This window comes from Polypterus senegalus, chromosome 1, assembly GCF_016835505.1.
Source record: "Polypterus senegalus isolate Bchr_013 chromosome 1, ASM1683550v1, whole genome shotgun sequence".
In the NCBI taxonomy this organism is placed as follows: domain Eukaryota; kingdom Metazoa; phylum Chordata; class Cladistia; order Polypteriformes; family Polypteridae; genus Polypterus; species Polypterus senegalus.
Window position 1 is genome coordinate 79,759,665 of NC_053154.1, and position 27,133 is coordinate 79,786,797.

At 39.3% G+C, this 27,133-nt stretch overlaps 1 protein-coding gene across 2 annotated transcripts in view; it reads right to left on the reverse strand.

The window, feature by feature from the left end:
* Positions 1-8,402: 8,402 nt before the first annotated feature.
* il6r (interleukin 6 receptor) overlaps positions 8,403-27,133 on the reverse strand; it is a 78,338-nt gene continuing 59,607 nt past the window's right edge. The window contains exons 7-10 of one of the 2 annotated variants that reach the window (XM_039751744.1): positions 24,451-24,497; positions 23,230-23,266; positions 12,568-12,676; positions 8,403-11,300 (exon numbers count right to left, since the gene is read on the reverse strand). In XM_039751744.1, coding sequence (XP_039607678.1) covers positions 11,039-11,300; positions 12,568-12,676; positions 23,230-23,266; positions 24,451-24,497 — 455 coding nt within the window. In that variant the 3' untranslated portion in view covers positions 8,403-11,038. Of the gene's footprint in view, positions 11,301-12,567; positions 12,677-23,229; positions 23,315-24,450; positions 24,498-27,133 lie in introns of both variants that reach the window. The other variant, XM_039751736.1, reaches the window with a different exon arrangement.

Sequence of the window (27,133 nt, forward strand, 5' to 3'; positions counted from 1 at the left end):
AGCAAACAATCAAAAATTAATATGTGCTGTTGGGCTTTTAAGTATGCGCACCACGATAAAGCAGCCGCAACAGAAGGGAGCAATGTGAAGGTAGTCTTTCAGCATTTTTAAAGTAGCATCCGTATCTTCTAGGCAAACATCCTCTGTGCAAACATCCCCTCTGCTCACACCCCCTCCGTCAGGAGCAGAGAACGTCAGAGAGAGAGAGAGTGAGATTCAAGCAAACAATCAAAAAATCAATATGTGCTTTTGGGCTTTTAAGTATGCCGAAGCACTGTGATAAAGTGGCATTTCTTAGAGAAGCGTCTGTATCCTCTAGGCAAACAGCCTCTGTGCAAACAGCCCCTCTGCTCACAACCCCTCCATCAGGCATATCGAATGTTAAAGAGAGAGTGAGAGAGGCAGAGAAAAGCAAACAATCAAGCACCGCGCAGGAAGCACATCATATATCATTGAGGAGATTTATTTAATACATAATACATGCTCTGATTGGGTAGCTTCTAAGCCAACCACCAATAGCGTCCCTTGTATGAAATTAACTGGGCAAATAAACTGAGGAAGCATGTACTTTAAATTAAAAGACCCATTGTGCGTAAAAATCCGCAAACCAGCGAAAAATCCGTGATATATATTTAGATATGCTTACATTTAAAATCCGCGATGAAGTGAAGCCGCGAAAGTCGAAGCGCGATATAGCGAGGGATCACTGTAATGCAATTTATTGATAAACAAGGATTATGACTATGATAACTGAATCTATATATTTTGCATAGAAGACTTGATGCAGAGAGACTAGACAAACAAACATACAACACAGAATAAGGTAGCTGTTTCCTGCTTATTACTGATTTACTAGAGTTCTGACTTATCTTTGCACAGATACAGTAAATGGCTTCATGACACCACGTCTTCAAAAGGTGATGCTGTGGTGAATTGTTGCTTTGTTGCTGCTCTAGATTTAAGACTCTTTCTCTTTGCTGCATGAGCCTTTCTTGTGTGTTGTCTTCACATCTTTCTGGTTCAGGAGTTTATATGCTGAAGTTCCCTTCTTGAAGTAATGGCTGCTTCTCTGCCTTTCTGGTCCATTGACCTACAGCTTGGCTTGGCAGAGAGATTGTCAGTTTCTGATCTGCAAAGAGAAAGATGTTTCCCAAACAGAAAATGAACTGTCATCTTTTGTTTTCAGAATGCAGATTTCAGAAGTTTTCAGTCATTTTGGAGAGTTCCCCCCCTACATGAAAGAATCCCAGAGAGGGTGCCTCAAGAGAATTCCCATGGAGTTCAGTGAGAGTGTCCCAAGAGAAATATCCCAGAGAATAGTCAGAATTCCTAGAATGGATAATGCAGAGAATTTTAAGGGAATTTAATTTCTCCTTTTTGGATTAAAGTAATTCCCAGTTACAAAATCAGTATATTCTAATTACTTGCTTGCGTCCATTTAGTACCTTTTGGCTCAAGAAGTCTGCAGAGGGCCCTCGGGAGAGGTGTCAGTGCAACTCTGATTTATATCTTTCTATTAAATGAAGTTCAGGCAAATTCTGGTAAAAGCTGGAGTTCAGTCACTTAATTTGGAATGTAAGTTAGGAAGGTGTTGCTGAATGCCTGCCTTCCTGTTAAATCTGCTTTCTTAAAAAAATATCTCCCAAATGGAGTGGCAAATGTGTTTACTCAAAGACTCCTGTCAGCGAAATCTCACATTTGCATCCAACTTGCTGAAAACCCGAGCATCAGCTACCAAACTTAAGAATATTCTCTACAGCAGTGTTTTTCAACCAATGGATCACAATTCCATTTTTGGGTTCTGGGATCTCACCAGTGGGTCACAGGTTGCTCTGTTTATAAAGCTAGTGGGGTTACAGTGGGTCGATTCTCCAACAATCTCACTCGATTCACAAAGGGAGACTTCAACGCTCTCACAATCATGTTCAAGTAACCAAGAAGATCGCAACAACAGAAAGGTTATGAAACACAGCTGTTTGTTTTTTTTTTTTCATTTTTTTTTAAACTTCCACATTGTATTTTGTCATAGCCACTGTCACACATGTGCGCATGGGAGGCAGCTAAAGGGCTTGAGTAAGGGCAGTTTCGAGTCATACTGGGATGTGGCAGAGTGCACTGACTCTTTTTCTCCCTTTCCTGCAGACCATTCACGGGAGATTCCACCTGGCCCCCTGTGATGTCACGTCCGGGCTCGAACCTATGGTTGAAGACCTTCCTGAACCCGACCCCTTTGATCTCACTTCCTGTCTTCCCCTTTAAAAGCCTCCACCTTTTCCCTAATTCTTCAGTTCTGTTTTGGACTTGGTTTTGTGCACAGCAGTGCTATCATTTAAACAAAGATTTGCAGCCAGAAAACCAAGTATATGGGTGCCTGCCCAAACCTTGCTATGGCTTTTGTGACACCACACAAATATGAACTGAACATACTTCTTGGGAGCTACCATCATTCCACAAAACCAACCTGTGGGCTCTTCTGTTTTGCTTATTACTACCATCTGTTCCATTTATTCAATCTCCTGTATCGCCTTCTCCATCATATGTAAAGGAACTCTCCGTGGCATTTTGAGTGAAAAGGGTATGGCATTCATGTACATTTTTAAATAATGTCAAAGTCTAACATAGTTGCCTCATCTCACAGTACACCTATTAATACAATTGCTTCATACTCTCCATATTGACATCTGTGATGCTCTCATGTACATCTTCAGAAATGAGTGCAATATCTTCTCCTATGTAGATGCTAAATTACTCCATTGTCTTATTTATGTGTACACTTATAATCAATGGATTATCTTCAGCTTTCACTGGGCACAGGAGTAAACTTTCTATCTCTCTAATCGGAAACATTGACTTCATTTTCCAACAGAATTTGGCATAATGTCCGCTTTAGCCACACACTTGACATGTAATTTTTCCCAGCTGCATGCTTCCATTTGGTTTCTTGCCACATGAGATGCTTGCATTGCATTTTGACTGTTTTTTCTTTGAGACTTTTTCTTATTTTTGCCACAAAAGCTTTGGGATATGAGTTTTTACTAATATTGTATATTTCTTCCCAAATCATTTTATTTTCATTTAATCTCTTCCGGTTGACTTTCCATATTGGTAGCTTTATCATGTGTCAACACTCATTGTGTCTCTCGGGCTGGCCGCTAGCCAGACTCTGATAAGTTCATCATGAAGCAATCGATACTTACAGTTTTTAGCTCAGCGGTTCTCAAACTTTCGTATTTTGTGCAAACCCCCTTTTCTACCTGGAATAATTCTGCGCCCCCTGCATAATATCAGATAGATGAGAATTACCCATGATACAAATAACAAAGGTATACTCACGCGGTGTCGCGGTATCCTATCATTTTTACCTCCATAAGATTTGCATTTGTTCAGCTAACTTTGATGAAAAATTTTTTTTTAAAGTGCTTTAATAACTGTTAAAATGCCACGTGTGGTTTTTGGTAGTAATTCTAATCCCAAAAACAAAGAATAAATTATTTATTCTTATTTAATTATTTTTTATGTAAAGAAACGATTAAATATGTTTACATTTTTAAAAATTTTGTAAACGAGGACACTGATTAAGTCAATCTGCGCGAGACAAACGTATTTTCAACAACAACAACAACATTTATTTATATAGCACATTTTCATACAAAACAGTAGCTCAAAGTGCTTTACATATTAAAGAATAGAAAAATGAAATACATAATTATAAAAAATAAATCAACATTAACATCGAATAAGAGTAAGGTTCAATGGCCAGGGGGGACAGAAAAAACAAAAAAAACTCCAGACGGCTGGAGAAAAATAAAATCTGTAGGGATTCCAGACCATGATACCGCCCAGTCCCTCTGGGCATTCTACCTAACATAAATGAAACAGTCCTCTTTGGATTTAGGGTTCTCACAGAAGGGCTTGATGATGATGATGGTCACGTAGACTTCTTCCTTTTAATCCGTCCATCATTGTTGGAGCATCATGAAGCTTTGAGTAGGTGGAGGTGGCGCAGGCCACCACCACAAAGAAACCGGAAAAAGAAACAGAAAAGAGAGTAGGGGTCAGTACCGATTTTAGAGCCACCATGAATAGTTGTTATGATGAATTGAACATACAGAGTATCAGGATTAAGTTAAATTACGATTAAAATGAAGTTATAAAAGGCCATGTTAAAGTAATGTGTTTTCAGCAGTGTTTTAAAGTGCTCTACTGTATCAGCCTGGCGAATTCCTATTGGCAGGCTATTCCAGATTTTAGGTGCATAACAGCAGAAGGCCGCCTCACCACTTCTTTTAAGTTTTGTTCTTGGAATTCTAAGGAGACACTCATTTGAGGATCTGAGGTTACGATTTGGAATATAAGGTGTCAGACATTCCGATATATAAGATGGGGCTAGATTATTTAAGGCTTTATAAACCATAAGCAGAATTTTAAAGTCAATTCTGAATGACACAGGTAACCAGTGTAGTGACATCAAAACTGGAGTAATGTGTTCTGATTTTCTTTTCCTAGTTAGGATTCTAGCAGCTGCATTCTGCACTAGTTGCAAACGATTTATATCTTTTTTGGGTAGTCCTGAGAGGAGTGCGTTACAGTAATCTAGTCGACTGAAAACAAACGCGTGAACTAATTTCTCAGCATCTTTCAGTGATAAAGAGGTCTAACTTTACTTATGTTTCTTAAGTGAAAAAATGCTGTCCTAATGATCTGATTAATATGTGATTTAAAATTCAGATTACAGTCAACAATCACCCCTAAGCTTTTAACTCCGTCTTGACTTTTAATCCTAATGTATCCAGTTTATTTCTAATAGCCTCATTGTATCCATTATTGCTGATCACTAAAATTTCAGTTTCTCTTTATTTAACTTGAGAAAATTACTATTCATCCATTCTGAGATACTAGTCAGACATTCTGTTAGTGAATCAATAGAATCGGGTCATCAGGTGCTATTGATAAGTACAGCTGTGTGTCATCAGCATAGCTGTGGTAGCTCACGTTGTGCCCTGAGATAATCTGACCTAACGGAAGCATGTAGATTGAGAATAACAGCGGACCCAGGATAGAGCCTTGTGGAACACCATATTGGATATCATGTGTCTTCGAGTTGTAATTCCCACAACTAACAAAATATTTTCTCCCTGTCAGGTAGGATTCAAACCAATTTAAGACACTGCCAGAGAGGCCCACCCATTGACTAAGGCGATTTCTAAGAATGTTGTGATCAATGGTGTCAAATGCAGCACTCAGATCTAAGAGGATGAGAACAGATAAATGGCCTCTGTCTGCATTTACCCGCAAGTCATTTACTACTTTAACGAGTGCAGTTTCTGTGCTGTGATTTGTTCTAAAACCTGACTGAAATTTATCAAGAATAGCATGTTTATTTAGGTGGTCATTTAACTGCATAATGACTGCCTTCTCTAGAACTTTACTTAAGAAGGGCAAGTTAGAGATGGGTCTAAAATTTTCAAGAGCCGAGGGGTCAAGATTATGTTTCTTAAGTAGGGGTTTAACTACAGCAGTCTTAAGACAGTCTGGGAAGACCCCAGTATCTAGTGACGAATTTACTATGTCAAGAACATTATCAATTAGCACGCCTGATACTTCTTTGAAAAACCTTGTTGGTATCGGGTCAAGGACGCAGGTGGAGGGTTTTAATTGAGATATTATTTTTTGTAAATCAGGTAAATCTATCCTAGTGAAAGAGTTTAATTTGTTTATAACAGGATGTTGGGGTTTAGGGGGATCCTTAGTGTTGGGGAGATATACTATGTTATTTCTAATATCATTAATTTTCATCCGACAAATATTATACCACTGTTAGTTGTATCGTGAGAATAACCCAATACGCATTAAATTATTTAACTCAATTTGCCAATATTGGCTATGCTGCCAATGTGGTGCAGTTGTGCTACATTATCACCTGATCTACTGTTACCCAAATGTTTGCGACAGATACCGATACGTCTCGAACTTTCTGGATTGAAAATATGCGAATATAAAAGCAGCTGTGGCGGCGACGCACATCATTTAGTTCATGGTTGTGCCATTGTGACTGTGTTACATAAGAGATTTTGCCAGTTGGAGTACTCTGAAAAAAAATATTCTGATGTCTTGTTCATTTATTCAACGCCTACCCCCCCATCCCAATCCCCAATTGTACAGCTTCAGCGCGCCCCACAGTTTGAGAACCACTGTTTTAGCTCATCTCCATAATGATGCAACAAAGGAATTTATGGCTCATTGGCCTGTTGTACTATTTAAACCTAAGCCTCTGTAAATCGAATTTCTCTTGAACATGAAAACATTTTTACAGACATGCTTCACTGACACATACCTCTGCAGCACATGTTCTTCCAAGTTCAGCCAACCTGATTTCCCCTTTAAGAAGCTTGAGGTTGCTTGAAAGTTGAAATAACTCAGATCATCATATCAATTGCTCCCTTTTCTGCAGTGAAATCCAAAGGCTCCAGAGAATTGTAATTTTTGCCCTTGGAAGTGAAGTCATCCTCCCTAAACCTTATCATATCATGGCCACAACTTTCTCCATTACATCAAATCAAACTCTTTTTATTGGTTTACAATTCTTGGATTTTGGCTTTTACAGTACATAAATATTATCGCATTTAAAGTGCTTGTAATAAGTCTGAAGTCTTCAGCTAATCTTGTTGTTTTCAGGCATTGCCTGCTGAGTCTTGCTGGCCATCTGTGTGTCATGACTTTCGTCACAAAGTGTTGCACCGCTGCTGTGAAGTCAATAAAGTGGTGTGCTGTTGATAGTTTTCAACTGAAACGTAAATGGGTTAGTCAGAATTACTTCATGTGCCAAAGGAAATGAGCCACAGCATGCCTTTCATCATTTAGACAAGTCATTAGTGAAGCATAACCGTGTGTTGAAATAACTGGGTACAAATCTACTCTCTTCCGTATTTATTTTCTGGCTGCAACCTGAAGAGTTCTTATGAAGAATATAGTATGCATAGAGAGGGTTATAAGGTGACAACAAAACATTTAGAAAGCCGAGCAATCTCCTGTAAGATTCAAATTGTATACATTAAGAATATAATGGGCAACTGTGACTCAACATAGATTTTAATATATTTCAGATTTATGTCACAAAGCCACAAGAAAATCATCTCATGCAAGACTTTTAAAACTATCCCAGGACCACATTTAACATTCCAGACCTTTATGATGGTAGCTGTTGTCTATGTTTATGCCTCAACAACTCAACATAGACAATAACTTTATTATGAGAACAATTAAAAAAAGAAAGAAAATAACAGTTCTCGTTTTATAATTTGCCTTATTCCATAGATTTACAAAGAACTGTTCACCAGATAGAAATATCTAAAATTGATTGCCTTATCTGTAATAAAAATGTTTTTCACAAAAGCAGGTCATATCGAGCTGAAGGTTCCAGCACAGGCTTCAAGATAGGGTGAGAATCTATCACCACCCACACTGTTGCACTCACTCACCTTATATTCTTATGGATTAAGTAAAGAAATAACTACAGAGACAAGAGGAGAATATTCATACAGAAATACAGCTAGGATTTAAATCCAGAGTTCTGCCGTTGTGAAGCAGCACCCCATTATCCTCAACAAAATTTAGACCTTAACTGAAAATAGGTGTGATGATGTACAGTTGAAGATAAAAATGATAAGTGAGCAATCGCAGTACTATCGTTAATTTCACTCGTTCTTGAATCCAAAATAATGGACATCAGTAACACAGCCTTTTCACGTTTAAAGAACATTTCCAGGCTGCATTATTTTCTATAACCCACTGCTGAGACTCTCATCCATGCTTTTGTTACATCTTACTTGGAATATTGTAATATTCCTCTGTTTGGTGTTTCATTCCACAGGCAATGGGGATTACAACGTGTACAGTATTCATTTGCCAGAATTTTTCTCCTAGCAAGCAGTAGTAGACAATACTCCTACAATGGATTGTTTTACTCATGTTTGAGTCTCTTTATGGTCTCATTCCTACTTATCTTTGCAGACTAAATCAAATATACATTCTATAAAATTTGCTGTATCTTCACTCCATGAAAGATGCAGTGTTCAATGTTACTGGTCCGAAGACCCACCTCTTACTGCAAGTGTATCTACAATTTTAACTTCTTTTGAGGAACATTTCAAAGCTTACCTTTTTAGACAAGCATTCTGTCTATGTTTTCTGTTATATATTGTCTTTCATGTTTCATTTGTGTAATTATTATTTTCATTTTTATTCACTGTTTCTTTTGTCTTGCATTTTATTGTGCTTGGTTTTATTTTTTATTCAGCTATCAATGTGTTCAATGGTGCCTTACAAGGCAATTTTAAAGAAAATAATAATATGCTCATTTGGATTAAATTGTGATATTGAAATCAAATAGACATTCAACACACTTTTACATTCAGGTTTTTAATGGCTTTATTATTTGCTGAACAAAAAACATATACAAACTCAAGATGGTAAAATATACAATCATATAATTACAATGTATTTCTTAATTTAATTTAGAAGCATACAAAAATATGTTTATTTCTTCCTTATATCTATGACTAATTTTCTGCAAACAAGACCTGAGCTCTACATGTCCCCATGTAGGCTCGTGTTCCCTTTTATCCTGTAAACACCCCATGATTTCTTGAGTTAATAAATTCCTGATGATGTTTCTGTATCCTAGAAATCAACATGATTAAACTCATGTAAGATTTCTTTCTGAGAATTAGTCATTGTGCTCCTGGCGAGGATGTGTTAAGATGGTCAGTTGGCAATGAAATATAAAACTACTGTATTTATGCCAGTATGTTAAAAAGCACATTTGGTCACTGGAAAAACCTGCTTTCAGATCATCTCAGCTAGAAAACCTAACTTAAAATATATAATCATATTTCAAACAATACTAATTTCTTCTGTTTAACTCTCTAGTCTGGCAAAAACTCAGCAATTAAAACATATTGATTAATAAGCAGCAATACTGATAAAAAAAAACAAACTTTAAAAAGCCGAAAAATTACACATAAAATAAATTCAATAATCTGGGCAAGGCAGTTTAAGAATGAAACAATCACCTACAGGTTTGCCTTCACAGTGCCAAGGTGCTTGACTGACTTTCTCTAGTGCAGCAGGCAGCTCTCATGACCAGTGATCCAGATGATCAACAACATACTATAGTTGGAAAAAGTTTCCAGAAATAGTGCTAAGAATCCCGAAACATTACAAATGCCACATGTGCAAAGGGCAATATACAAAGACCAGATCTTTTCTGTGTAGTGCATCCAGAAAAGCAAGGTCAGTTATAAAGAATTGGCTTCGCAAATGACCACCTATTGAGTGGCTAGAAACACCTTTAAAAAAAAGCAGAAACATAATAAGATACACATGTACCGTTAGTGATTCTTAATGTCCAAGCAAAATTGCCATCATTACAGAAAATCACTTTACAGTCATGAGGCTGAATAACAGGAAAGAGAAAAGTACCCTTCTGAATGATATACTTTAGTTCTGAGACTTTTCTCAGTAAAATCAATCAGTTAGTAAACAAGTTAAACGGCAGCATATACAGTACCTGATATGTTTTTACAAATACTGTACAAATATAATGTATGCTTAGTAACAGATATGCTGTATATACGTATGGTCATATTTTGCGTATATGCTCTAAATTCCTGGTTGAGCTGCACCTATAACACACTACTTGCATCTGTTGTAATATGGATGCAGGTATGCAACTTTGTACAATCCAAAGTTTTTATTTCTCTTTTATCCATCCATCCATCCATTATCCAACCTGCTATATCCTAACTACAGGGTCACGGGGGTCTGCTGGAGCCAATCCCAGCCAACACAGGGTGCAAGGCAGGAAACAAACCCCGGGCAGGGCGCCTATTTCTTTTTTATGGTTTTGGAAAACCAAAGTCTATCCCTGTAGAATCATCTGCAATCCAGGAACCAACCGTGAATGGGATAAATTCTCCAATGCAGAGCATACTCACGCACACCCAAACAATTTAGAATAACCAATTAAAAATGTGTAAGGAAGCTAAGAAAACCCACACCGACAGTAGGAGACCGTGAAAACTCCACACTGACTTACACACTATTAAAGCTGGCACCTGTGAGACAGCAGCATTATGGAATGGTGCCATTCCATCCTAGTTGTGTAAGCTCATTAGATAAATGTCCCGCTGTTTTAAGTTGCTGTTGGTGAAGCCAATAATGTATAAGGCATGAAAACTACCAAACCTAATTTCTTCCTGATCTCTTTTGTACATTGTTTTAGTCACAGCATAGGAATCTTTATAAGTACATTTAACAGGGCTCACATTCCTGGAAGTTCATATCCGGAGTAGCTTCAGGTGATCCATTATACTTGACACTGAATGCTGCTATTTTTCAAACATTTACCAGCCTCCTCAATAGATTTTCTCCATGTTATGGTGGAGCTGTTTTGGTTTTTGATCTCTGATTAAACCAAGTACCCAACAGTCCGTTTGTGCATCGTTTTGTTTTTCTGGACTTTTTTGTTTATGGTGAAATACAGTTTCAATTCTCTTTTTCTTCTTTCTATCTTCAGATAGTATATCATGGAAAGTTTCATTGTTTTATTGTCTGCATGACCACACTCACAACCTTTCCAGGTGTCTTTAGTTGAAACAAATAGGCAGCAGCTGTTTTTCAGTTACAAGATTAATGTGCAACTGAAATTTCTGCTCAGGCATCAAGTACACCCATGCTTTGCTATCAGAGAAAACTGTATTGGCTTTTCAAAACATAATCTTCATGACAGTTTCTGGACACACCTAGGATGATAAAAGGTTTTGTTAGGACATCATGAAGTATAATCCTGGACATGTTGCACATTTCCAGAAAGAATAAACCAAAAACCTTCTGTAAACTCAAAACCAAAAACTGTAATGCGTCCATACAGTACTTATTGTCCAAAACAGCAGAGATTTCTTCTCTGCACTTTCAAGAGGCTGTAGTAATGTCTATGCAATTGTTGAAACTGAACATATAGCTGAAATTGTTGCTCCAATCATCGGGGTACTAGAAAGTAGCCCATATTCATGACATGAATGGGGCCAGGAGACTCTGTAATGGAGCTGTCCAGAGCCTCTTCTACTTTGAGAGCAGTATCCTCAGTAGGCTCTGTGTCCACTGGGGACGTGGGAGGAGATTCCATTGTGATCTCTCTATACTCAGCTTTGTCTACTGTAATTACTCTGATTGTGGGATTCAGTGTTGAGGCCGAGGAACCAATCACCTTTAGCAGCTTTTCCCGCAATTTCTTGTGGAACCTGCAAGAATAAGATTGGTACAAATATTAAATAAATGAGTAGATCTGTAAAAGTCACATGAAATTCAGTTTTACTCATAAGAAATCTAAGATCTTTAACAATAAACTTCAAGTGTGACATATTTTCTCTTTTAGAAAACTATGCACATTTCATAATTTGACTAAAAATAAAACAGAAGATACTAAAACACTGTCTAAACAACAAAAGCATTGAAATGCAATGCAAATAAACAATTATACCACTACAATAGTAATGTTCTACTTGTAATCTAATAATATCAGTTTGCAGTGATTTGAATCTTCAAGTTTGTATGGTCCTTTGAGAAAAGAAGTAACCAATAAAAGTAGATTTTATTTGGTAAACCAGGTACATGGACAATCTATCCATCTTCCAACCCGCTGAATCCAAACACAGGGTCATGGGGGTCTGCTGGAGCCAATCCCAGGAACCAATCCTGGGCAGGGTGCCAGTCCACCGCAGGACACACACAAACACCAAGCACACAGTAGGGCCAATTTAGAATCGCCAATCCACCTAACCAGCATGTCTTTGGACTGTGGGAGGAAACCCACGCAAACACGGGGAGAACATGCAAACTCCATACAGGGAGGACCTGGGAAGCGAACCCGGGTCTCCTAACTGCAAGGCAGCAGCGCCACCACTGTGCCACTATGCCACCCGGTAGATGGACCAATTCAAATAAATTTGATTTAATTCAGTTTAATTTTGTAAAGCTCTCTTCACTGAGTGCAAGTTCACAACACTTTAACAAGTTCACATGCATGCAATTATAAATTTCACCAACTGTTAATTGCATGATGAATACATATGAACATGCAGATTTCTATAAACAGACAGGAAAATAGAGTAGTTCCAAACTGATTAACATAAAACGTGTCTAACAATATCTGTCCATTAACATTATTCTTAAACAATGACCAGTTGACAAAAAACAAGAGGAAACCACGACTCCAGTTAACAGCATCCCTGGATTAAATAAACATCTAGGGGGTCCTTGGTCAGTTATAACACAAAGTCATAGATACAGTGACACACAGTTACAGTCCTCATATAGCCTATAGGCCAACTGTCTACCCACCCCATCCTGTGAAATCTACAGTGGATTTTGCACTGGGTTTCCTAATTTGATGACAGAAACTTTCTATCCAATGACTCCATGGCTCCACGTGTTTCAGTTGTCTTTCCGGAGGCAGGTAAACAACTTGATCCCAAACAAATTAACACACAAATTAAGGTCTCCACATACCTGGCTAAAAAGAGGAAGAAGGTAATTACAGTTGCTAGAAGACTACCTGCAACTATCCAAAGGCTTAATGAAGAGGATGGTGTGGCGTAGGTATCAACTGAAGCCTGTACTGTGAAACAAATGAAGTAATTAAATTTAATTTGAATACAATTTTACATTGCAATTCTGATAAACAGTTTCATAAAATGACAGGAAACATTTTCAGTACCTAGTACAACATTAAAAAAGAACAGCATTTTGTGTGAATGAATATTAGAATCCCATTTGCTAGGACTGTGAATCCATCATGATGGAGAGATTTGTATGTCGAGGAATCTTTGTGTTACTGATAGGAACAAAGTGATCTAAGTGAAGGATGACGGCCAAAGAATAATAAATTAAAATCACCTATGGTCAACATAAAATAAAATTAAGAGAACTATGTATGTTGGTCAAAATTTGTCTTAGAAAACTGCACAGAGCTTGTATGCTGGCTAGCTTACAGAAAGGTGAAGAGTTGGGGTCAGGTGCAGTGCTAGTCAAGTGGTGAATGTGTGCATGAGAGATTCATTCAAATGATAAGAAATTGTTTAAATAGCAATTATACAGGATGCTTAGCCTGCTGCCACCACAACCCTCCCCAGGAAGAGCAGTTTCAGAAAATTCGACGAGATGCTTCACGTAGAACAGACCCATGTATTAACTTCCCTGCATTCAGAGATTTTGAGTAGAAATTACAGAAGTAAATCTGTCTAACACCATCTCTGATCATTTTGTATTTTTCAAACCTCCTACTTTAGTGTCATCCACAACAGTTATGTACCAAGCTTGAAAAGATAATTTGCTATATAGATCTTTAACATTGATTAAAAAGAGTAACAACTCCATAAATAATCTCTGAAGAAATTCACTTTTAAAATCACAGAAATCAGAAAATATGACTGATTTCCTTAACTTCTATATTTTGTTTATCATTTTTTTTTAACTGATTATTACATTATCTTCCCAAGTACAAATATGTTAGGCTAACTGGTAACTCTAAGACACTCAACGATTATGTCTTGCAGCCATCCAGTCCAGAGTTCCTTCCTGGCTTGTGTCTAGTTGTCCCAAAATACACCAGTGACCATCAATAGGAAAAAGTAGATTCAGACCACAGATGGTGACATGCATGTATAGCATATATTTAAAGTACTAGCAGAATACCCGCGCTTCACAGAGGAGAAGTAGTGTGTTAAAAAAATTATGAAAAAGAAAAGGAAACATTTTAAAAATAACGTAACATGATTGTCAATGTAATTGTTTTGTCACTTTTTGAGTGTTGCTGTCATATATATATATATATATATATATATATATATATATATATATACATATAAATATATATATATATATCTACATATATATATATATATATATATATATATATATACACACACACACACACACTCCAAGAACATACAAACATATGGGAAAACCATATCTACATATACACATATCTACACATATACATATCTATATATATATTGTGAGCTGGAGGGCTGATCACACTCCAAGAAGATACAAACGCCCCTGGGAAAACCACAACCTCTGAAACACAGACTACCCTCACATTGCTCCTTACTTTCTCACTTACGCTATAACGCGTAATACAAACCTCGCGCGATACTTCGCTAACTTAAAAGCCTTGTGCAGTGCCTGTCAGTTTGGAATTGATTGTTTGCTTTTATCTCTCTTTATCTCTCTCTGACATTCTCTGCTCCTAGCAGAACTGTCATCTGACTTGTCATGGTGCACGTTTAAGCTTTTGAAAAAGAAACAAATGTTTTTTTGCAGTGTTTGAATAAAATTCCTGTTTTCTACAACCATCTGTGTCTCTGTGCAAATGTGTGACCCAAGCGTGACAATATACATATACACATCTACATATATATACACATATCAGCATATATATACACATACATATACATACATACATACATACAGGTAAATATATGTATATATACACACATACACATATATATATATATATATATATATATATATATATATATATATATATATATATATATACACATACATACATATCTATATATATATCTACATATATATATATACTGTATATAGCAAAATCCCCATGCTTCGCAGCGACGAAGAACTGCATTTAAATTTTTATTAAGAAGAAAAGAAAACCTTTTTAAACTGAGGAAAAATATACCAATAACTATCTGTTAAGGATCTCTTTGTATACCACGTTGTCAGTTCAGCACTCCGGTTGTAATATGACCAAGCTGTGCACTGAGATTACTCTTGAGAATGCAACGTATAGTTGTCCAGGAGAAAAGCAATGTTGCCTCAAATCAATGGCAACCTTTTGTAGGGTCTGTCCCTAAGACTTATTAATTGTCATCGCGAAGCAGAGCCTTACTGAAAATTTGAGGCATTTGAATTGAAATGGGAGATCAGAGGGTATAACGGTGATGCGAGGAATGCATTCAGAGTGTGGTGCTCTGCTGTTGTTTTGTGTAGCTGCCTTCACACAGCTTCTCCGCTGCTTTATAAACGAACACCATATAAGGCCATCGTATCTCCTTGCTTTGCGGTTCTGTACTGTTTTATTGTTCATTTATTACAATTCTTATAGCTATTGTGTAGCTATTCGAGACTTACTTTACTGTTTAGGTACCCATTTCCTTTATTTAATCCGCGGGTTGTACGCTATTTTTTGTTCGTTTATTACGATTATAGATATTTATTGATTCCCTTCTTTATCTGACTGCCTGCTCATATAAGGCGCTCCGCTGGTTTTCTGTGAAGCAGCCTTTACACAGCTTCTCGACTGTTTTATAAATGAACGACATATAAAGCCATCCTTTTTCCTTGCTTTGTCAAGGAAGCTGCCTTTTTATTTAATCCACGGGTTCTTTGCTGTTTTATTGTTCGTTTATTATGATTATTATAGTTTTTTTTTATATATGACGTTGTCTTTTCAGCACTCTGGTTTTAATATGACGAAGCTGCGCGAGCTCACTCTTGAGAATGCAGCGTTGTCCAGGAGAAAAGCAATCTTGCCTGAAATCAATGGCAACCTTTTGTAGGGTCTGTCCCTGAGACTTATTACTTGTCATCGCGCAGCAGAGCCTTACTGGAAAGTGGAGGCATCTGGATTGAAATGGGAGATCAGAGGGTTTAACTGGAATGCGAGGAATACATTGAGTGTGGAGAAACTCTAGAGACAGCGTGTGTATTAACTTGTGGATTTTTCTGTGAGTATTTGGTGGTAGCGTGATGAAGTTTCTTCCGCAAGACTGTGTTAGCTGTGGAGCTCAGCTCGGAGTATATTCTTTTTCTACCTTGTCAATTGTGTAATGCTTTTTTTGAACAGGTTTGATGCATGGAAGCGATCACTCGTACTGCGTTCAGTCAGTTCACGTGAGCTGCTCTCTTGAATGATGTTGCGATGTCCACAGCTTTATTTAATGTTAGCTAAGACCCGGCACTTAAAAGTTTCTCGCTACAGCAATTTTAACTCCGTTTCAAAGTGATCCAAAGTCTCGTTTATACCTCGTGTCTTCTCATTAAACTTGTATCTCGTGAATAAAGTATTCAGCATTTTTCTTCAGCGCTCTTTGGAGTTCTTCCTTCTTTTCTACGTACTGCGGTCACAGTCTGTTCATGTGATTACGTGGGAGGCGTGATGATGTGACACGCAGCTCCGCCCCCCACGGCCATCAAACTAAAGTCCATTACAGTATATGTTAAAAAATAGGTTCCAGTTATGACCATTACGCGTAGAATTTCGAAATGAAACCTGCCCAACTTTTGCAAGTAAGCTGTAAGGAATGAGCCTGCCAAATTTCAGCCTTCAGCGTTGGAGAATTAGTGATGAGTGAGTGAGTCAGTGAGGGCTTTGCCTTTTATTAGTACAGATATAGGTGAAAGATGAAACACAATATTTTAGCTTTTCACTAAACAATAAATTCTTTAATCACTAATTTTTCAGAGTGCAACTAAGTTCTAATTTTTCCATTCTTCTACTGCAGCCAACCTTAACTCCACAACATAATGTAAGAGGTTTATTCCAGCTTCATCATGTGACTGTGCAGGTCGGCTCCATGCTACTGGGTGCCACCGGGAGCCTTTTGAACCCCCCCCGCCGATAAGATGAGGATAAACACACACTTAGCAAGTTATAGTGTAAATATTTCATAAAAAAAGGTGTCTCTGTGGAGATTAAAATGAAAATATATACAGGTAGTCACCGAATTACGGACATCCGATTTACGAACGGCTCCCTCATCTGTCTGGGGGACATGACACAGGCTCCTCAATAGCTGCCGCTCTGCCATCTCCAGCCTGAGGAAGCTGCAAGCGGTGGCTGGATTGGGAGGTTTTGCTGCTCGTGCAGCGTAGTGTCCCTCAGGCTGACAAATGGGGCAGTGGGAGCCGCAACCCATTCATTCTCAAGTGGGCGGCTGGGTGCACGGCAAGTGCTCGTGTGCATTACGGAGGCTTGATGAGGCGATTCGCTGCCCGCCCACCACGCCACTGCAGCTACTGCTCCTGACTGGATGGAGGCTGGATGGTGCAGAGGGGGGCATTTCACTGCCCGCAGCCTTGCAGTGTCCCTCGAATGGCTGTCCCATTCGTTCTTGGTGGTCGGCTGGTGATGCTGCAAGCGGTGACCTGGTTGTGGCTGAATGGAGGCCATTGAGGGTGAATGGGGCAGCGGGGGGCAGCATTGTAGTGTGCCTCGAGTGGCTGCCTGTTGCACCATCTGCGGTGGTTAGTGATTCACTACCCACTTTTGGCCGCACCCTGTTTGCTCTTGGTGGGCTGACACTGCAGGCAGCATACTGTATGCAAGTGGAGGTGACTTTGAGGTGGGTGGGTGGTCAACTGCCCCTCACTGCCCCCATTCACTCTCAATAGCAAGCCTGCTTGTACAATTATGTACATAGCAGGAAGTTGTCTCTTGTCAGTACACCAGACGTGCCGACGAGGGGTGCCTTCCTGCTATGATAGCGTGCACAGTGCTGTGGAGAAGAGCTCATCTTAACCTTTTGTCTTCACTCTTCAATAATGTCTCTGAAACACAAATCTGATGCAAATGCCGGTGATACAGTCAGGGCTCTAGACTAACTTTTTGCACTGGTGCGCCTAACTTTTTTTCTTAGGTGCACCAGCACAAAAGTTAGGTGCACCCAAATTTTCAACCGCATCACATTTAACACCACAGTTTTACAAGTTCACTTTATTTATTTATTTATTTGGTTTTTTTTTTAATCGCTGTCCATATAGGCAATATTGACTTGTAAATGATTAACTAAAAATCTGGTCAATATAAAGTTCTTTATTTGAAGGCAAGCACAATTCTACAAGAAAGGTAACTTACTGAAAAAGTGTTGGTGCTTAAAGTGCTTTACTGAGCTGAAATTTAAACTTAAAAAATCTCAAGATAAATTAACAAAAAAGAAAATCTAAATTAAGTGTTTTAAGGGCTTCAAACTGAACATCTCATGGCTTAATGTCTTATGGACTATCCTCCATTGCAGTCACATGCCCCTCGGATGGCCAACTCCTGTAGTTTGGCCTTCTTGATCTTTGGCCTTGACTAAACCAGCTGGCCACACTCTCTCTAGCATCAAAATCTTCCAGACTTGGGCATGAGCATGCTCGACCTCAATGTGTCCAATAAGTATATTCACCGGTCTTCCTCTCCACAAGATACGACCGTAAACAATGACGCATTCCTTTGTGGCGATATCTGTGTCTCTGTCGATCAGGAATGCCATGTAGGCACTGTTCGCAATTTGCACAGATGTCTTTTTTTTCAATGTATCTGCGATGACCCCTATAAATTGGGCGCACGCGACATCATTGCTGTACGTCGGGTTTACGTTCAAGCCATTTTTCTTCATAAGAATTATTTCGGACTTGAATTTAGTGAAGGGAAGTTCTTCTTTTGCAATATTGTAGGCAACGTTAAACTTAATTATCATCTCGGCCTCGTCTGATGATCTGTTTGATACTGCCTGCCGCTGAAAGGCAGCGGGGAGAGGGACACTTGAGCAGTGCATTTATCGCGGCATGTAATGTGTTTTATAGATGCATTGTGCTTTTTCAGCGTTTCAATTCTAAATGTATTAGAACCATTCACAAATGCACTACTGCCAGCCATGGTCTTCCCACACTCTTTACAGTAAATACAGTGCATTATATTATCGGCTTTACTGTATCTTAGGCAGGGAAACTGGTCAAGCCACTCTTTTCGAAATGTATACACTTTACCCCTTTTAATTTCAGTGGGCTCGGACTCGATCGTATGTGGCTCATTATCTAATGCCGTCTCCGGACCAGGGCTTGCTATAACTTGGGAGGCTGATGGCTCCGTGTCAGAGCATTGGTTATGATTTTCGGACGGATCAGGCCCTAACTTAACATTCTTAACAAAAAAGCTGTCAATCGTTCTTTTCATCTTCTCTCATAATCCGCGGCTACATCCACTGTTTACCTGATGGGCTACTCACCTCTCTCTCTCTGACTGCATCACATGCATTTTCAAACGTACACACAAGTACAGGAATATCTGGACCACGGGCAATCGGGCGGATCCGCCCTTCACTATCTCTGATTGGTTTAGACTACGATATGGGCCTAATGTGTGTCTGTTGTTGAACAACAGGGAGACTTTAAGAGTCACGGAGTTTCGTTTTTTTTCCCTCTCGAACGGCTGGTCACACCGGTGCAATCTTTGATTTTTTTTAGTCGCACCACTGAGAAATTAGGTCGCACGTGCGACCAAATTGGTCACACTCTAGAGCCCTGACAGTAAAGAAGAGAAAAACCATCACCATGGAAAATAAAGTAGAAATATTAAAAAGGTCAGAGAGCCCACCTCCAGCGCAGCTCCTTGGCTCTGACCATTCTAGCCCTCTCTGTGCCTCCGACTCCCGCTGCCAGACTTGCGTCTCTGTGGTCCTTGGCACAACCTGCAGAATGCCGCTCTGTGCCTCTCCTTCCCCTGCAGCCTCGCTGCCTCTCTGGCATTGAGTCGCTACAACTGAGCAGCGTTGCTGCCATTCCAGCTACCCAGTTCACTCAGCTGGAGTGACCATCTGCCGCCAAGCACCATTCATGTGCTCCGAGGGACATCTTGACGGCTGTCTACCTTCTCCATCCTTCCTTGAGCTCACTTGCAATGGATCTCTGTTTCCTACCTTCCCTCCCTCCATCTTTTAACCTTCTTTTGTTTTCCCTCAATCTTTTTCTGTCCTTCTCCATCAGCTTTTCCTTTCCTCCAATTCTTGTGCTTGGTTGTTCGTATAAGGCTTTGTGGACACAGCATCTCAATCATGTACCACAGGAAGCCAATGAAGCAAATGAGAAAGAACACACCTTCATGTGCAATTGTGTCTCGCCCCAATTACTCCATCATCTCCCCTCAGCTGCGTGATTGCCACCCCCTTGGAGAATGAGTCGGCCAATTGATTTTTTATTTATTAAAATTGACACTTTTTCATGATCTGCAAGTCTGCTACTATATATCAAACACCAGCCTACAACCAGCTCTCCTTCAATGAAGAGGAATAAGCAGATAAAATTGCAGAAGTACAGGAATGTCCCCACATGCCACAATTATTTTTTGAAGAATGTCTATTGCAACATAATTTTGGAACAAAACATTTTTAAAAAACACAGTAAATGATGAGAATACTTGAATATGAAAAGAAGAATTCCTCCTACGGTGATATGAAGATTATTTATTCTTACACATACAAACATGTTGAAAGAAATAAACAATAAATGGAAGCTCGATAAAATACAGACTTACTCAGAAGATACATGAAAAGAAAAGTCACAAATAATACAATAATACTAGAGAGAGAGACAGAGAGGTTGGGAGCTTGGGCTCATTACAGCTCATTGCTGCATCCACCACGCGATGACTGGCTTTAAGTCTCTAACCTATTTTTTCAATTTGTTCACCCACTTGTTTTATTACAGAAGCACAAGGTACCAAAGATTGTCTCGGCCACAGCACTTGGCATTCAGCAGAATGGGAACATTGCTGGGTACACTCACATACCCATAATCAATCACGTCACCCATAATCACTCAGTTGCCTAACCTGCACCAATACAGATTGAATGCTTAGTAATATGTTTAGGCAAGAAAAAGGCAGACACAAATGCAAATTGTTTTTAGCTCAGTAAAGTAGATTTAGTCCTATGCTGTAGGCATAAATTCATTACAGTTTTTAATGTTTAATATTGCCTGCTTACTCCTACAGCACTAAATGTTTTGATATATTCATTTTTTCAATAAAAATTGTAAGCATTTTTAATCACTCAGCTAATAAAACACATATTCATCCGGGTCATAATAAAAGGGGCCGCCTCCTTCCAGTAGACGAGCCAGAGTTGGGAGGAAGGAGACGAAGCTTGTGAGGAGGAGAGAGGAGGTCAAGAGAGAGAGAGAAAGAGAAAGAAGAAGAAGAAGAAGACAACAGTGTAGAGAGTTGGTGTGAGGACATTGTGGTGCTTAAGAACTCAATAAAAGAAGTGTGTTTTGGACATCCTGGTGTCGGTCTGTCTGTGTCTGGGGGTACGCTTTCAACAATGGCGCCCAACGTGGGGCCCACCTCCTGCTAAAAGGGGGGACCCCGTTTTCAAAAATATTTTGTGGAGGCAACCCTGCACAGCAGACGAAGGCGCACTTCCATCGCGGTATGCAAGCCTGCGCCAATTCTTCACAAAAACACTTTTAGAGGAACACGCCTAACAGACGTTTTATATTATGGGGAAGAAGAAGGGCAAACGTGCCCTGAAGATAGCGACGCTTCTACCCGGCGTCGTCGTTGCGGATGCACGGGGCGGCGGAAGAGGCCGCCCAGCGACAGAGTATTCAAGAAGACGGGATTCGGGAGGTAAGTCTCGCGTCTGATGGTGATACGCTTGGCGGGGCTTACCCTGCGGTCCCCTGGTCTTGTTTTTTAGTAGGGGACTGCCCGAATCCACGTCTGTGGCCAAAGCACGCTGACCCGTGGAGTGACAATGAGACGGCGACGGGTGACGAAGAGGAGCCGCTGTTGACTACAGAATGGCTGCGGGCCGGAAGCTGCCCGGAAGACTCTTCCCCGTTTGAGTCCACGCATAGGGTGGAGGGAGCGTCGGAAGATCGGAAGTTCCTCCTAAAAACAAGCACAGGATTGGACAGAGTGTGTTGTGTACCCACCAAGGAGTACTTGAAGGCGGGACCTACGGACGTCAATCCTGGGACGCTCAAAGACCCAATGGAGCATGCGCAGGAGCTCCACGGCTCCCAGCCGGCAGGTGAGTGTGAAATAAATATGACTTCACCGCCAGCTGGCTTAAATGACTTGTTGTTGGCTGTACAGGAGTTGGAGAAAGTCTTTCGTCCTGTACAGCCTCTCTTACAGGTACTGTGCGATTTGAAGGGTGTGATCAAAACGCTGGAGGAGACTGCGGACGAGCCCCTGAGAGCAGTAGTGGGGTGGTTAACGCGGCGCGACGTGGGATTCTCCAGCCAGTCCGATGCTTCGGTACAGGTAAGTGATACCGGTACCGAACATGATTATGGAATCCCTAGCGAAAAGAACCCGGATGGATGTATGCAATAGACTGTGTTCTTTCTTCTTTGATCTCATGGAGGCACGGTGGTGCAGTGGTAGGCACCACTGCCGCACAGCTCAGGTCACCTTTTTGGCCACAATAATCAGTGCAGTATAGTTGACAGACGTTTCCCTAGCCCTCAGGGACACTTTATAGATGACTGCATCATTATAATGCAATCAAATCTAGTTCTGTTAGTCCTTCCCCATTAGTTAAGTGGCAAGTCTGTATCACAAGATCAAATAAAAAGCTATGCAACTCAAGAAGGTTAGAACTGCTGCCTCAAATTTTCAGAATGCTGGGAGCCAAATATGGCTTCGTCACTGCCGGTGTACAGTTTGCACATTCTCTAGTGCCTATTTGGGTCTGTATTTCTAGGACAGAAGTCTGCAGTGGCTGCAGGTTTTTGCTTTAATCCACCTTTTAATTGTAACCAATATATTTACTACTAAAGCAATGTTTTTTGGGTTTAGTTTTAGTTAACTCTTTTGTTACTTTTCAGAACCCTTACATTGTGTATTTTAGTTTTAAACAGCTGCATTAAGGTTTTAATCATTGGGCATTGTCTTAACCAACTATCGGTTAATAATGAGATGCAAATGACAAAAGAATCCCCAGCTCTCCAGCTAATGTGCTTCCATTTAAACTTGTGAACGTACATCATGAAGCATCTGTGTTAATAGAATGGTTGAAATAAATGTGAGGGAAGGGAAGGACCAAGAGATACAAATCTGTTACAGATGACAAAACATATGGATAATGTTCTCAGAAAAATCTACAAAATGATCAAGATTTTTCTTGGAAGAATGAAGCTAACAATCCATATAATTAAATATCAACTTTCATCATCTACTAGTCCTGGCTCCTAATTATGAAAGTGGCTGAAATGAACGCCTGAAGCCAATGCGGCTCTCCAGGGAGAGAGTTATGTACCCCTGTTTTAGGGCTTCCTCCCACATATCAAAGGTGCACAAATTGGCCCACCAAAATTATAAATGAGTGAATGAGCCTTCACTAAAATAGATTAGAGTGCAGCACTCATACCTACCATTATCAGAAGGTTCTTCCATCCCAGAGCCATCCATCTGATTAAAGGAGACAAAATGGTTTGCATTACTGATATCTGGTAATGTCTGTAAATATAAAACCGAAAGATAAATAAAAGTAAACAGTGTCAGTGCAAAAACCAAAAAGAAATAAGGTGAATGAAATATTAGCCTCTGAATTAAAAATAATAATAATAATAATAATTACAAAAACACATGGCCAACCATACTACAAATTATAGTAATGTTACAGAAAACACGCTGTGGTAAATTCAATACACTGAAATATAAATCCTGTGTAATCTTAAAATATTAGGTGTACTAAACTTACAATTTTATTGGTATGGATTTTTTCTGAAGTTCAACAGTGTTTAAGAAAATATGTTTAGCCATACAATATTGTCCTAGACCAAATATTTTAAGACATAAATCTTCCTCTTATTTTGGCTGCTCCCGTTAGGGGTTGCCAAAGCGGATCATCTTTTTCCATAATTTAAAGACATAAATATCCATCCATTTTCCAACCCGCTGAATCTGAATACAGGGTCACGGGGGTCTGCCGGAGCCAATCCCAGCCAACACAGGGCACAAGGCAGGAACCAATCCTGGGCAGGGTGCCAACCCACCGCAGGACACACACAAACACACCAAGCACACACTAGGGCCAATTTAGAATCGCCAATCCACCTAATCTGCATGTCTTTGGATTGTGGGAGGAAACCGGAGCCAGAGGAAACCCACGCAGACACGGGGAGAACATGCAAACTCCACACAGGGAGGACCCGGGAAGCAAACCCGGATCTCCTAACTGCGAGGCAGCAGTGCTACCACTGCGCCACCGTGCCACCCAAGACATAAATAAGTAATTAAAAATCTTGCAACAGTAGAATTAATTAATTTGTCTATCATCTTCTGTCGCAGTCAACAAAAACAAAGAGTTCAGAACTCTTATTTGTATTTTCCGCTCTTCTACAGAAGGGGACTGGAAGTATGTTGGACAGGACACACTCTGGAGGCTCTGGTAGTTGGCCCAGCACAAGAAATGAAGGGGTCTTTGTAGAAGGGACAGACAAAGGTTATATACAATTAAAGTATGAAGAATATCTAAGTTGAAAAACCGGTTTTACAATTCTGTTTTTTGTGTCTCACCAGCCTCTGTATCTAATATGTGTGCAACTAACCACCTTATAGAGAGTCTTTCATAAACTTTCAGTCTACTGTACCTTGTATTCTGTGCTTGGAAGGGGAGTCTTAACCAGGATCTTTGGATCTGAAATGAAAAATGGCTAAAGTCTAATGAGATGCTTTATGATCAAGCTACAAAATAATTTATTGTGCAAGCTCTTTTCCACTTGAATTTTATTATACAGATTTACTTTATATATTTCTGGGTTTACAAATAAAATTTTTGCTCATATATTCAGCTCATTAATGCATATTAAACGTTTAGATTTTAGACATCCCTATTTTAGAGTACTTCCAGCATCATAAACATTTACTTTTTACCTATATGTGTATTCTGTGGAGCAGTAGACATCCAACAAATGTGACATGAACACCAATGACAGCTCAGTTTCATGCAGATGTCTGTTTTGATGGACTACAAAATGCCATTAGAATTTGTCCAGAATTACACTACAGTATCTGCAATTATATTTTCTGTGAGTACATAACCCAAAAACAGGCAGCAAAGATGATATAATAAACATGGATTGTGCAGATGCCTGTTTGCTGCAGTACAATACAATGCTGGCTTTGTTAAGGTACTCATTGGCTACTACCAAAACACAATAAACCTTCAGTGAGATGCAGTGATATTAGTGTTACAATTAATATTTTTTCCATTTATTAAAATATTTGTCATCTCCAGCAAATGAAAAGCCCCTAGTTTATCTTTCTTTTTATATATGAAACACAAGTTCTTCCTTTGCTGTTTTTAATCCATTCGTGGGGATTCCCCACTGGTGGGCTCATATATGGTGAAACTCATTCTGGCATGCTTATTGTTTTCATTTATTGGCCCCCCAACATGAGCATGTTCTATGACAAGCAGAAACAATGATTCATTTAATAACTTGCGGTACTGTTAAACAGGGGACATAATCATTTGACCTTTCTGTAAGATATGTCGTTAATGCACTGCTATGCAAAAACCTGAGATCACTTCCCAGCAACAGCTTCATCATGATATGTACAGAGTGCCTCCAAGGAACAAAACCTTTAGGCTGAGTTAGTATATGCAATTGGTAAACCATTACTGATCTGCAGTTTTTACATTAGCTAAAATATATTTCCCTGCTTTCAAAATAATTTGGCTTGTTAATATTTCAGGAGGTTCCTGTTACTCTACTATCAAATTAGTACAGCAGCAAAATACTGTAAATTACAGCATGTATAATATTATTATGCACATACATATGTTTTATCTTCTTACATGCGTGGACAACTGGCTGGTGATTCACCCTTTTGGGCCATTAATAAAGCAACTTTTTATCTGTATATAACACTGTCAAATACATACAACTTCTGTTAATATAGATATAGATTTCTCAGAAATATGCCCAAATTCAAGATTCAAGTTAAGCCGAAATCCATTTTTTTAACCTGTATAAAACTTTCTGGACAATGATTCACAATAAACAGACAATATTACTAATGTAATATTGGCTTCTGTACACACCATTGGTTCTCCAATTTGTATTCACACCGCAAGTAGTGCTGCATTCAATAAAAAGTACAGCATTTTCATTTACTCCCTGAATCCAAATGTGGTCAGTTGAATCAAGTTCCTTTCAGCCTCAATACTGTGGTATCCTTGCAGATTTTGTACTGTTTACATGTCTATATTCTGCCACTGAGTTATCCGATGAACTCTCATAACTTTATGTGTTAGTCCTGCGCTTGTAGCAGAGGGGGACATTTTTTGTAAACTGGGTGGTTCCATTTCTCTCTTAGGCAAAGGAACATGTAAATATTACATTTAAAACACAGTAGATGAAAAGGCAAATTTCCTGGATAATCCCGTTACTGATTATTGTCATGGTTGTCTATAGGATATTGGCATTTGCTGCCTCGCAAAAGAATCACCACTTTGAAGTTTTAACTGGTCAAATATACAAACAATACAAAATTGTGATAAAAGAACTGCTCCTTCCTTAGAAAATGTTTGTATTTACCTCACTTGGAAATTAACATGTCTGAGAATTTTGTTTTCTAATCAGCATATGTGTACTCATTGATTGTTGCTAACAATAGATTTTTTTAACATGTGTTTACAATATTTGTTAAACCCAGGAAATTTGGATGAGCCATTGTTTAACCCATCGTCCTGTTAATCCATGCAAGGACTGAAGGAGATTTAAACTTCTGGGCAGGAGAAGGCAGGGAGATGGACGGTCCATTGAGAATGCTGCCAAGACACTTGGACAGAGCACAGGGGCTTGCAGGCAGACAAGGGTATGTGGCTGGCACGACGTGAGGCACAAGGACGGCAACACTTCCCTTCAGGGAGGAAGAGACAGCTCCACAAGAAGATGCTGGTTGTGGGTCCAGCGAGAGAGGGACGCCGCATGAAAGGGCTAAGCAAAGCTGGCAGATGAGAAGTGAGGCGTGCTGAGGTTGCAGCAGCACAATGAGCCCAGAGTGAAAAAAAAAGAACGATGAAGAGACGTTGACAGAAATTCCATGATTTTGACAAAACGTCTATTGGGAAACGAGTGTCCAGTGAACAGAGTGCATCCGTGGACAACTGGATGATTAATTGGGGTAACACAGTGTGCAAATTGGACTCTGCACCACTAAAGGTTGTATCCTCCAATTCTTGTTTTTAATGGACTTGTGTTTTCTTTTTAAAAAAAGGAATTTTTTTCCTGATATTGTTAGATTTTGTTATGTTTATTTATTTTT